The 13,878-nt window shown below is 46.3% G+C and overlaps 1 protein-coding gene across 1 annotated transcript in view; it reads right to left on the bottom strand.

The window, feature by feature from the left end:
* Positions 1-13,878, bottom strand: part of AOPEP (aminopeptidase O (putative)) — a 366,175-nt gene that overhangs the window by 90,232 nt on the left and 262,065 nt on the right. Inside the window, exons 18-19 of the mRNA XM_050760723.1 lie at positions 13,204-13,300; positions 895-956 (exon numbers count right to left, since the gene is read on the bottom strand). Coding sequence (XP_050616680.1) covers positions 895-956; positions 13,204-13,300 — 159 coding nt within the window. The remainder of the gene's footprint in view (positions 1-894; positions 957-13,203; positions 13,301-13,878) is intronic.

The following is a 13,878-nucleotide window of genomic DNA, read 5'->3' on the forward strand; positions in this document are numbered from 1 at the left end:
GACTAGAATTAAGAAGCAATACAACATTACTAGAAGCTGGAGGGAAGTGACTTTAAGACAAAAAAAGTACTGACGCATCCCTACCAGAGACCACAGGACCTTAGACTGCTCGAGAGAGTAAGAGTGGCAATTGCCTACAGAACTGAAGGCTTTACAACGTGCCTCCATATACAGACTGTTCTGCTCGTTCCTCACACAGTCCCATCTGAAAGGTGGAAAAACTGAGTCTCAGGGGATTTCATATCGCTTGGCCCCTAGGTCTCCTGGTTGGAAGGGGAGTACTCTTTCTACTCCAGCGTGAGTGCTTACGGAACATCTAGTGTGACTGTCTCACTTTAACATATTTTTTCATTATATGGATTAGATCAACCCCAGATGAAAACATAGGCTGCAAAATATAATTCCATACCATAAAAGTCTACTGAAAAATACGTTCTAAAAAGCAGACATTATTATATTCCCTTCAATGCCTTCAGTTATTTACAGGGCTTGATATTCATGGACATTATAACCTTAAAGAGTTTTCAGCTGTGTGTGGTGGCTCATGCCTATAATGCTAGCACTTTGGGAGGCTGAGGTGGGAGAATCACTTGAGGCCAGGAGTTCAAGACCATCCTGGGAAACATAGTGAGATCCTGTCTCTACAAAAAATGAAAATAAAAAATTAGCTGGGCACGGTGGCATGTGCCTCTAGGCCCAGGTACTTAGGAGGCTGAGGCAGAAGTATCGCTTGAGCCCTGGAGTTTGAGGCTCCAGTGAGCTACTGTTGTGCCACTGCACTCCAGCCTGGGTGATAGAGCAAGACTGTCTCAAAAAAACAAAAAAGTTCATGGTGAAATATAGAATTATGTAAGGGTGGTTTCAGATTAGTGGTTTCTACCCTTGGGTGCTTACTCGAGTCACCAGCAAGTATTTTACGAATCTCAATGCCCAGGTGACCACTGAGGTTCCCATCTCTGAGAGGAGGACCCAGGCGTCAGTCATTGCTAAAGCCCCTCTACCCCTCAGGCTTCCAATGTGCAGGCAGCACTGAGAACCACTGCCTTCGATAATTGTAATGATGCCCCATCTCAAATAGGTTACTATGAAAAAACTCCAGATGTTTGGGAGACATCTACATTTCAAAGTCAGTGCCACAGGTGATGGCCACTCACTCTGCTCTACAACAGTAAGTCCAGTTTGGCAGATGGCAGACACGGTGTTGGGAGGATGGGCTCGTGGGCCAAACCAGGAGTCACTTCCTGCAGCTCACACCAAGGGATAAAATTTTGGGCAAGATAAGTGAAGCATACACACAAAAAGAACTAAAAAGAAATGGAAGATTTCAACATTCTACCCGGAAGGGAGACAACAACAGGCAGATATCTGACTTTTTTTTCTAAAGCTAATACAATCTGGGTCCTTAGCGAAAAGTGCATACATCCTTATCTTTAGGAACCCAATCTTAGTGCTGACCTGCAATACTGTAGACATGAAGGTGGTATTTCCAACTAGTCATCTGCAGATGATGTTCTAAATGATGCTGATGGCTGTCATCCATTCCCTTGAAATGAACATTTGCATTTGGAAGACTGCTGGCTAGAATGAGGGGACAGGGTGCACCAATGGAAAAGACCCTTCGCTGTGTGCAAAGGGTATTGTTCCATTCAGGAAGCAACCCATGCTGGCTTCCTCCAGCCCTGGGCACTGTGCACTAACCACAGGGGCTCTATTGTTAGAAAACACACACACATACGCTGCTGCTATAGGAACAGGATTCTGGCAAAAGGCCTTACAGAAGGGATTAGTTACTATTGAAAAACACAAAAATATCAGATGTTGATATTTCACTAGCTTGAAAAGCAAACAACCATGTCTAGGCACTTTCCCGTCATTTCCTAAGATAGAGCAGGTGTGGTATCTGGAAGTGTGGGCACGTGGACATGTGGATGCTCCACAGTGCCTTTGGAGAAGGGGATATGATGGGAGTCTGTGGCCCTGGCATGTCGATTTTTAAAAAGCGTGGCACTCAGACTGGGTGGCTTGTTACAAGGCCTCCAAAAGAAACCCAGTGAAGTCACAATTTGCAACAAGAGGAATGGGCCTGAGTCATCCATCCCTTGATGAAGAAGTAAAACCACACAGACACACAGACACACAGACACACACACACACACACACACACACACACACACACACACACAGAGGCAAGTAAAATCCACCACCTGTGGGGTGGAGTGGCTGTCCCAAACATAAATAATACATGAGAGAAAGCTATTTTCCAGAGTGTTTGTTCACCAAACATTCAGGGCCATACAAGGAGGGCGTTCCAGGAAAACAATGGGAAGGGCCAGAATTAATTGGCTGCTAATCTCTTCACTTTTTGCAGGATGTTTTCTCCAGCAGTGGGTGAAATCGGTGTTTAATGCTACACAGGCCCAGCTGTGTCCATGTAAGGAAAGCCCAGGCTCACGTCTCTCCAGGAAAAAGGACCTGTCCTCCCTCCCCGCATTCTGCTTCCACCCACCGCGTGTGGAGGCGGAGAGTGGGAGCCGGGGAATGTGAACTTGATCCAGCACTGATCAGCCAAGCAGCAAACTCTCATTGTTCTTTAGATACCAAACATAACTTCTTTCTACTAGGGATAAACCCAGCCGTTCTGTACATAACACAGGTTTTGTGCTCACCAGTATGCTAGTTGGAAAAGAACCACAGAGAATATCAGAGTTTTATTAGACACCTCCTAATATGCAGAATTAAGAACCTACCCAGTTAATTTATATTCATTTTAATATTAGGTATGTTAGAATCTTATTAAATCTATCTTCTAGGATTTCTGAATGCTTTTATAATTATGGATTTCAATTTATTATGTAAATATTATGGCCTGTTCTGCCTTCTATGAGAGTATTTCTTACCATCACTGCCTTGATCTCTAAGATTCAAGGATACTGGAAATCATGATAAGGGACAACCAAATACGCTGTTGCTGTTTTTACAGGTCACTCTGTAAATGTGACTTAACTGTTTCAGTACAAAGCCAGGGTGTCGTGGGAAATCCACAGTTGGGAACTTAGACTCTGTCATTGCCACCAAGAAGCTCTGTGGCCTGGGACGTGCACGTCAACCTCTGAGCTATGAAACAGAAATAATGCTGCGGTGAAGATCAAATGAAATGGTGCATACAGCAAAAGGCACAAAATAGACCAGTAGACGCAAATCCCTTCCCCTTTCCCCTCAGAAACAAAAGCCTATCAAGTATTCTGAACCTAAATAAATTTTCGAAGGTATCAAAATAACTGAGTTGTGACATCATAATAAAGCCTGGCCTGACAAGCACGCAGGCCCAACGCCCTTGTCCGGAGCCCGCAAAGACACAGCACATCTGAGCTCCACAAACGTGTGTGTCCCTTCCAGTGACAACCAATGGACGTGAGAAAGAAGTTCTGTTTCTCGTATGTCTTATTATAAAGGAGATAACTTCATTTCTGGTCCTGTCGCATTCAAAACAGTAAGCTGACTGTTGTTACGAGAATATCACAAAGTGAAATTTGATAGTTCTTTTTTTCTTTTTTTGAAATGGAGTTTCACTCTGCTGCCCGGCTACAGTGCAGTGGCGTGATCTCAGGTCACTGCAAGCTCCACCTCCCGGGTTCAAACAATTCTCCTGCCTCAGCCTCCCGAGCAGCTGGGATTACAGGCGCCCACCACCATGCCCAGCTAATTTTGTATTTTTAGTAGAGACAGGGTTTCACCATGTTGGTCAGGCTGGTCTCGAACTCCTGATCTCAGGTGATCCACCCGCCTCGGCCTCCCCAAGTGCTGGGATTACAGGCGTGAGCCACCACACCCAGCCTGAAATTTGATATTTCTACGTTGCTCTCTGAAGATACCACCATGGTCAGGTGCTAGATGCAAAAATAGCTATAATCCTAACCAGAGCTACATGCATTTAAAACCAGTATAGTAATTAAGGATGAAGGCTTTTAAGTCAGACAGATTTGGTGTCCAGCTTCTTCCTCTATAAAATGGGTATAACTACAATGCCTCTAGGGAGTTGTGACTGGGATAAGTAAATCGCTATTATGTGGAATAATGCACTTAGTATCCAGCCTTTTCTGCTCATTCCGGATGTTCTAAATAGGATACTCTAGTCGGCTGGGGGCAGGGAGGTGAGGGGACGGAGTGAAGGGAAGGATTAAGTTAAAAACTACAGTTCTATAGAGAGTTAGACAATCTACATAGTCCTAGATTTACCCATTTGCAGCTTAATTGACTAGAGGCATTTAGGCAAAACCCTGGCAGATGCCTCTCAATTATAAAACCAATGGCAGTGACTAGGAAATACAATTTGAGGAGGAATAACCAGAGAGAATTGTAGAGCAACTGCCTTTGCAATACACAGAATCCAGAAGCGTCTTGAGAAGTACGTCTCTGCCTGGCTGCGTGGAATGTGGGAAATGGCAGCACGCGTGGCTGGGCAGCAGGAGGGAGACACCAGAGAAAAACAAGAGGAAGCGCTTGGACAAAAGGCAAGAGACGCTGCCTGATGTGGGAGGCAGCGTCTCCGTCCCGGGGAAACAGACCCCAGAGTGGAGGGGCTGTCTCCAGCCGAATCCCATTATCGCCTGTTGCCCTGGAGTCTGAGTCCCAAATTCTGATGTATTGACTTTGGCCTCCCTTCCATGCGTTTTCGTGCCAATAAAGTTGCTGAAATTAAAGAAGAACTGAATTGTGAAGCCTTCTGGCATAAATAACGTCCTATTGCGAAGTCGAAGTTAATAACAAGCAGGATGCCGGTAACACCCTTAGGAAAACCGTCTGAGCTACGCGTCCCTCAGTGCGGTTTGAAACTCCCCTCGGCCTACAAAGGAAAATATTTTTAGCATGTAGCACACTTTGTAACAGACATATAAATGCACCAAAAATATAATTTTAGGAAAGCATCTGGGTTTGATCATTTCAACCCCAAATAGGTTCTACTTTCTCAATAGAAGAAATACTGCAACGTTTTGCTATAAAATATGCAGCGATCACTGTAGCAATTTCTCATACCCATGTCATTACTGGTTCTGTTTGTTTTTTTAAAAGCAGCAAGTACTCGAATTATTGAGATAAAAAGCAGCATAAAACATGAAGTGCTCTTTCCAGAGCACTGGGCACCAACGGCTTCCCCTCCTCCAAAAGGCAAACTCGACCCGCTGGACTTTTCCCCCAAGGTTATTTAGGCAACAGGCATAAATAAATATTTTATCTCTATGTCTCAAAATGTATCTTAGAAATAATAGTTGTCCCTGTCTAAGGTAAAACTGACCTGCAGTTATTACTGACCCACAGGAATTCGAAGACTAAAAAGGCTAGCAAAATTTTTTTCATCTCCTGGTCAAACAGGTTAATCTCTATGAATAATTGATTCCAACTAGAAGCAAATGACTATTCTTCAGCGGTCAGCCAGCATAAATGCTTTTGTAGATTGATTATTACTCAATTCTCTGAATCATCTCTCAAACAGCAATTTTCCACTGGAAAAGAAAAGAAATGAACAAACAGGGTTCCCTGATAGTGTAAGTTTGTAAAACTCCAAACAGGACAAAGCATATTTAAACAACTCTCCCAACACCAGTCCAAACTAAGGACAACTTTTTAAGTCTGAGGGCAATTCTGCAGGTTCCAAAGACAGAAGGAAAGACACAAGAAAGTAAATTCCAACTTTTCTCCTCTCAGATGTGACCAGGTACACCTGCATCGCAGGCCTCAGCATGGCACCGGACGCAGCCCAGAGTGCCTTCACCCCGGCCAGCTCCCCTTATCCCCAAAGAGGCAGTGAGCCTCCGAGAGGGCAAGCGGCTCGCCCACTGCTACACGGCTTCAAGGTGGTACAGCTGACTCCAAAGCTGGTATTTAATGGATTCACTGACATCTTCATCCACTATAGGACTAGCTTTGCTGAACAAAACTTCACAATAAAGAACTCTGCGAAGGAACGTGGATCTGGATATAACACAACTGACTTTGCTCCTCTACCCAGCCTCCAATCTTGTTCATTAACTTTAAAGTAACGCTGCCTTGCATGTTACGCACCAAACTGTTTGGAGCCCACTTACAGCGTGACGGTGGTGGCTGTAACTCGACAGGATCAGATGCAGAAAATACTGGGGTCATAAAGGCCCAAGCTGGAGGACTGACTGGAAGAACAGGGTCTTCTGCTGAATGGCCTCAACAGACTCCTTACCAAGCACCAGAGAAGAGGAGACAGCTGCCATCCAGAGGTGTGTGACAAGAACGCTGGCCTTTTTAAACACACACTGGGATCTGTGCAGTTCGACAATCATTGACAGTTACCCTGACCGGTGATACGCTGGTTGGCTGGCCACCACCTTTGTGCTCTCTGACTCTGGTCAGCTCCAGGGCGAAAGACAGGGACTCTGGTTGGAAGTGTGCTTGTGAAAGCAAATAAGAGATGAAAAACGTACATCAAGATACACTTTTTGTTTAACCATTTCCTTTTTCCCATTCGTTCGTTTGTTTGGGTGGCCTGGTATTTATTATCTAATTTAGTTTCCATCTCAAGTAAGGAATGGCTGTATCTTTCCAAATGCAAAGACCTAAACTAATCTCTATATACAATCACATTCGCTCACACCAAAAAATATACCAGCTTTTTGATGCAATGGAGCCCGGGCTACCATTTAGAAATAACTAGTGGAAAAGGGGCATGTATACCCATGACACATGTTTATGAAAAGCCCTGGAAAGTGAGGTCCACATCCTGCATCCGTGAAAGAGTAGGAACAAACAGCTTCAAGAAAAAAGAGGAGTCATTAATGAAAAATTATCACTTCTCAGGGCCCTCTGCCATACTCCTTTATCACCTACTCATAGGTCTTCACAGAAACTAAGGCAAAGATGGGACCCAAATTACAAAATGCTTTAGTCTGATGGGCTGAAGACTCAGAATCCTGTACTCCAGCCATAGCTCTGCCACTAACTAGTGCTGCAAGCTTGGGCAGATGACTACACTTCTCGCGGGGCTCCGCTCCCCCGGTGAGAAGACGCACTGCATTCTAAGACTCATCTGTAGCCTGGGATTCTACAGCAAACCCAAAGCTGCACAATACCAGAAAAAACGAATATTTAACCATGAAGCAGCAGAGACCATGCTGGAGAAGTACCATGTATTAAATGTATAGTATTTGGTACCACATAATGGCTTGCACAAAAGAGAAGGAAGAAAAGCTCTGACACTAAAAGTAGCCAGGTGCTCCCGATGGCTTTCCTGGCTAGCAGGTGCTCCGGCTGCAAGAGCTGGGACAAGCCACCGGGAGCACCGTGGAGGCCACAGTGGGAGCAGCGGCCTACAACGCCCTGGGTGCTGATCTTCTACCAGCATGTGCCGGGATGCTGTGCGACGTCCAACAGCCAGGGGCATGCATGTGTGTGCAGCCATGTGCACAACTCACTCACCTGCTGCTTCGCAGGGCTTTGTCCTCCAGGTGTGGGAAGAGTACAATGTCAATATAAAATAATCTGCTTTTGGCCGGGTCCGGTGGCTCCTGCCCGTAATCCCAGCACTTTGGGAGGCTGAGGCAGGACCATCCCCTGAGGTCAGGAGTTCGAGACCAGCCTGGCCAACATGGTGAAAGCCCGTCTCTACTAAAAATACAAAAAATTATTTTAAAAAAATTACAGGCGCAGACCTGTAGTCCCAGCTACTTGGGAGGCTGAGGCAGGAGAATCGCTTGAACCCAGGAAGAGGAGGTTACAGTGAGCCGAGCTCTCGCCACTGCACTCCAGCCTGGGTGACAGTGAAACTCCACCTCAGAAATAAATAAATAATAAAATAAAATAATCTGCTTTTGATGAAGAGTCTACCAGAGTATGTCTTTAACATAATAAAAGAGAAAATGGGGGCAGTTTTTCTTAAAAAGCAGAATCAGATATTTTTCTATTGACATAAGGTTTAATACTCCAGAGCTGCTTTGTCCTAGTTCTTTGGGTTTGCATGCCCCCTCTTTCTAAAAAGGTTTCTCTACAAAATAAAGCAGCACTGCAGTGAAATCCTATTACAGGTCCGCTCATTATGAGGGATGCAGTAGTCCTTACTTCAGTGACTCTGTGGGCCAACACTTAAAAGCCTGGAAGACAGGTACTGCCCATGTGTCCAAATATAACCCACCGGACTACGGCTTGAGGACAGTCACGCTGGCTCCTTTGCACAATGGGTCAGCTGACCTGTGGCTGAGTGGGGCTTAGGAGCAGACTCCTCCCTCCAAGCGTCTTTGTTTTCTTACAGATTTAGCCTCCCAGCGGAACATGGCAAACACAAGGCACCAGTTCTTTGCAGGCCTCAAACTCTGGGGTGGCGGCCTGTTGGGCAAAGGTTGGTTTGCAGACGCTTCCACAAACCATGAGCTCATGGGCAGGGCCTGTGCCCTTTCGGCTTTATATGCAAACTGCCCAGCGCAATGTTTGGCAAACTGTTTAATAAACTAAACCACAAAGCCAAATGTTTGTGTTACTCAGCCGGGCGCGGTGGCTCACGCGTGTAATCCCAGCACTTTGGGAGACTGAGGTGGGCAGATCACAAGGTCAGGAGTTTGAGACCAGCCTGGCCAATATGGTGAAACCCTGTCATTACTAAAAATACAAAAATTAGCTGGGCATGGTGGCAGGTGCCTGTAATCCCAGCTACTCAGGAGGCTGAGGCAGGAGAATCACTTGATCCCTGGAGGTGGAGGTTGCAGTGAGCCGAGATCATACCACTACATTCCAGCCTGGGCGACACAGTGAGACTCTGTCTTAAAAAAAAAAAAAAAGTTTGGGTTACTCAGGAAGGGTATAAAAATGAAGGATTCTAAGGGTTTCGGTTGTACTTAGAAACTTCTTGGCCAGGCACAGTGGCTCATGCCTGTAATCTCAGCACTTTGGGAGGCCGAGGAAAGCGGATCACGGGGTCAGGAGATCGAGGACATCCTGGCCAACATGGCAAAACCCCATCTCTACTAAAAATACAAAAATTGGCCGGGCGCAGTGGCTCACGCCTGTAATCCCAGCACTCTGGGAGGCTGAGGCGGGCGGATCACAAGGTCAGGAGATCAAGACCATCCTCACTAACACGGTGAAACCCCATCTCTACTAAAAATACAAAAACATTAGCCAGGTGTGGTAGCAGGTGCCTGTAGTCCCAGCTACTCAGGAAGCTGAGGCAGGAGAATGGCGTGAACCCGCGAGGTGGAGCTTGCAGTGAGTGGAGATCCCACCACTGCACTCCAGCCTGGGAGACAGAGCAAGACTCTGTCTCAAAATAAACAAACAAAAAATACAAAAATTAGCTGAGTGTGGTGTTGTGCGCCTGTAGTCCCAGCTACTTGGGAGGCTGAGGCAGGAGAATCGCTTGAACCCAAGAGGCGGAGATTGCAGTGAGCCGAGATTGCGCCACTGCACTCCAGCCTGGACGACAGACCGAGACTCTGTCTCAAAAAAAGAAAAGAAAAGAAAAGAAACTTCTTTTGATAGAATATATTTCAGAAAATGAGATAATTAAGGAGTATGTTGACCGGTTCCAGTCATACCTATGGAGATGCTGACTCAGTAGCAGGTTTGGGCTGGCTCCGGGATATGCAGTTTTAATCAGCCTCCTACATGATTCTGATGACCAGGTCTCCCTGAGTGCCTTCAACTCAAGCCTGCAGAGCTAGACTTCCAGCAAGAACCCAGCTTGATCCTATTATTACAACCCACACATACGTGGGCCACTACCAGCTGTCTCATTAGGGGCATTTTTTCAATGCTAGTGGCCTCTGCTTCCTTTTCCTTCTGGTTATCCGTCAGTGTTCGAAGGCAGGGCCCGGTTATCCTTTATATGCCTAGCAAATATTAGATCTCTACAGTGTCACACCTTTAATGTGTCTGTGTGCATCTGAGCCCGTTCAGAATTCTTACTCTTTTTATAGGAAAAATGTCTCAAATGCCCTTTATCCCAAATGAGAAAGCCATCCTCACAATGTACGTCTAATCTGAGATCGTGAAAGCCGTGGGCAATTGACTCTCCCGGCCGACTTCCCAGCGTCCTTCCCCATCGTGAGTAGGATCTGGGTGCGTCAGCTGCATCACATTCATCTGTGCTTGCTTCGTGTGGCTTCCTACTCATTCCTGTGGATGCAGGCGCTCCTCAGCCCACTGCATGTCCTCTCTGGATAGACAGACACCGTTGGTTATCCAGATACTTACAGCTATTTTTAGAAATATCCATGTAAATTAATAGCTTCTGGACCAGAAAGTTTAGTCAGAAACCAAGAAGCAAAAGTCAGTCTAGCTGTTCCACATTCTCCGCTAGACCCTCTTCCCTACACGGGGGGAAGAGCACGGCTTTTCCCACGAAGTTGTCTTTCCAGGCAACCTGCTGACCCGCCTGACCACGTTCGTCTAAACACGCTGCTCACGTCCTGTCACTCCTTCCACAGGCCGTCAGCGGCTCCTCAATGTGTAGGATGCTCTAGCATCACATTCAAGTCCCTGTGTAATCTGGCTGGGTCCTGCCCCACTAACCAATCTCCCTCACAGATCCTGCCCTCGATGTAAAACAAGCAACAATTAAACATGTCCCTAACAAGAAAAACAGAAAGGGAAAAGATTACAACCTCAAATCATGATCAAACGGCATTCACCCAGTATATTTTATCAGTATTTAAAATGCATTCATCCCTCTATTATTCAGGAGCAGAACCACCTTGGTTAGATTGTTGCAGGGGCGGGGAGGGACCTGAGAATGAGAAGGAGGCTGAGTGGGAAGGATTCTTGCCCACACCCTTCCAGCTGAGGACGCCGCCTTGACTTCGCTGGGGCTGGGACCCGCTGAGCCTGAGGATGCCGCCTTGACTTCCCTGGGGCTGGGACCCACTGAGCCTGAGGACGTGACCTTGACTTCACTGGGGCTGGGATGCTACCCGCTGAGCCTTCACCATAGTTATGACACTAGTTAATCAGCTTCCCAGCGCTGAGATTTGACTCTGCCTGATGCTGTTCAGACAGGCACACTGAGTTTTCCAGCAGCACACCTTATGTCGCTCTCCCTGCCCTAAGGGCCTCTCCACAATCTCCACCTGCCCACGCTCTACCTGCCTGTCCTTCAAGACTTGCTTCAAACTCTGCTTCCACAAATCAAAACGGCCTTTCTTCTGAACACTAAGTTTTTCACCACTTACTGCTTTCTGCCTTAGATCAGTTATTTATGTATCTATTTTTCCTACTGAATTATTAAGCATCTTGAAGGCAAAGCCTGTATTTCTCTCATCTTTGAATCATCCACAGTCCCTCATCAAGAACAGATGTGTGGGCTCCACTCATGGGAAGAAGGATAGGAAAGGACTGGACTCAGAGGTCTGATTTCAGATTCTGGAAGAAGCTTCCTCTTGCAGATATCATCCATCTGGTCTGGATGCTTGACAGTTCTACTGTAGAAGCCTGAGCTCTAAGCTCTGACACTTACAAAGGAAATCTTCAAGAGAGAGGAAACACTTTTAATTCTTGTTATTCACTTGAAGTCTAAGACTACTGTGAATGAAATTCATACTCATTCTGGAAATCAGGTTTTGAAAGGCAGAAATGAAGGAAGGACACAGCTTTCATTTGGGGGCACTAGAGGAAAATGTTTCTTATTTCATTGTGGTGCCTTGTGCTGTAAAGAGGTCAGTATATTTGGACGGTGTCAAATCAGATGCCCCAACGTTACACCACTCGCAGCGCAGACCTTCAGCTACTGCCAGTTTCCGGGGGGTGGACCCTTCCACGTGTATTTCTCTCTCCTGCCACCAAGACATGATTTTTAATCCTTGTGCACTCACTAGATACTAACACCGTTTGGGACCAAAAAATATGCCCAAAGCACATTCATCCATTCGGGAAGAAAATGCAGTGTGGTTGCACTGAGTAGACTTTACTGGCCATTTTGAAGGGATTCACTAGAATGCGGAACTAGTGAGAGACGTACTATAAATAAGGTCAACAGGAATGGCTAAATTGTGTCCCACCAAATTCATATATTCAATTCCTAACCCCCAGTACAACTCACAATGCAACTGTATTGGACTCAGGGCCTTTTGAGAGGAAATTAAGGTAAAATTCGGTCATATTGCTGGGCCCTAACCCAATATAACTGGTGTACTTATAAACAGAGCAGGTGAGGACAGATGTGTGCACGCATACAGAGGAGAGACTACATGAGGACACGATGAGAAGGTGGCCGTCTGCAAGCCGAGGAGGGAGGCCTCACCAGAAACCAACCCTGTTGGCACCTTGGTCTTGGACCTCCAGCCTCCAGAACCGTGAGGAAAAAAATCTCTGTTGTTTAAGCCATCCAGTCTGTGGCACTTAGTTATGGCAACCCCAGCAAACTCATATGAGCACAAAGCCTTAGATGCCAAAAATAAAGGATTTTAATAAACCCTCCCCCTCTCTCTTGTGACTCTGCCGAGCAGCAGAGCAATCTGAAGAGCCTGTGGCGGGGCCAGGTGCTCGGAGGAACAGAAGTGACTGCATGACTCAGAGGCATTTTGGGTGCTGCCTCAAGTGAGGCCGGAGAACCTGTTCCACATGTCTTCAAGGATCCTTGACAAGATGTTCAGTCACTTAGAAAATATACGTTTAACTACTGGACAAAAATGACAGCAAAATTACTAGGAGCCCAAATAATATACCACATTATGGCAACTGCTATTATAGATATAGAAGAAGCAACGATACTGTGGTACATATGATTTGAAAAATATATTGTCTCTGGAATTTGCAAAATAATCAGTTTCAGTTTTCTTGACTGACCATTAAATGTAGAATTCTTACAGACACCACTGAGATTGAGTATCCTAATGGGCCTTAAAATTATGTTAATAATACTGCATAATGTGTGCTGTAAGAAGCCTACGAGTTACTCCCCTATGAAACCAGCTGGGTTTCTCTGTGCTAAAAGCACATCGTGACTACAGTGACACAAAGCCCCTTGCATACTGTCTCATCGAGTATTCTCAATTCTGTGATTGCAGCACTTTCCCTACAAGACTTCAGTTTTCTATCATCTGCTCGTGCGGCCTCTGGCAACTTGCAGGTGTTTGCTCGGAAAGAAGTGGCATTTTCCCAAGATGACAAAATAACCTGTTGTTCTAAATTCTGGGATTCAGGAACAAGTCTGGGAACCCAAGCTGCTTTCTGCCTATTTCTGGGACACATTACTGTCGGCTCATTTCCCATCTTCTCTCTCCTCCTCGCTGCCGCTGCTGCGATGATTTTGCCAGGAACTGGCTGCTGAGCACTTCCTCCAAAGAGGAGACTGAGGTACGGAAGACACCGGCGGTTCACCTGAGGCAGGGTGCTGCTTGTTCGCACCCCAGGAAACCGGCCTACCGGGAGCTGAAACCCAGAGCTGATGCAAGGCTGCTAGTTCATGCCCTCTGAATGTCCACTGTGAGCCCAGCACTCCCGCCCGTGCCCTCTGAATGTCCGCTGTGAGCCCAGCACTCCCGCCCGTGCCCTCTGAATGTCCGCTGTGAGCCCAGCACTCCCGCCCGTGCCCTCTGAATGTTCGCTGTGAGCCCAGCACTCCCGCCCGTGCCCTCTGAATGTCCGCTGTGAGCCCAGCACTCCCGCCCGTACCTGCGGATTCTCATCATCCACGCTGTCGCCGCAAACCGAAGGGCGTCTATGGACCAACCAGCTCTATCTTTCCCCACACATTTGACAAGAATACAGATGATTTCACTCATATCTATTCTGTGGGTGACTTTAAGGCATTATGCACTCAGATTTTAATTCAACTAATAGCTTTAGAACAGTCTATTCAACAGGAATGCAAGCCACGTGTGTCATTTTAAATTTGTCAGTTGTTATATTTAAAAAGAAGTAACAGGT

This window comes from Macaca thibetana, chromosome 15 (assembly GCF_024542745.1).
Source record: "Macaca thibetana thibetana isolate TM-01 chromosome 15, ASM2454274v1, whole genome shotgun sequence".
Classification (NCBI taxonomy): domain Eukaryota; kingdom Metazoa; phylum Chordata; class Mammalia; order Primates; family Cercopithecidae; genus Macaca; species Macaca thibetana.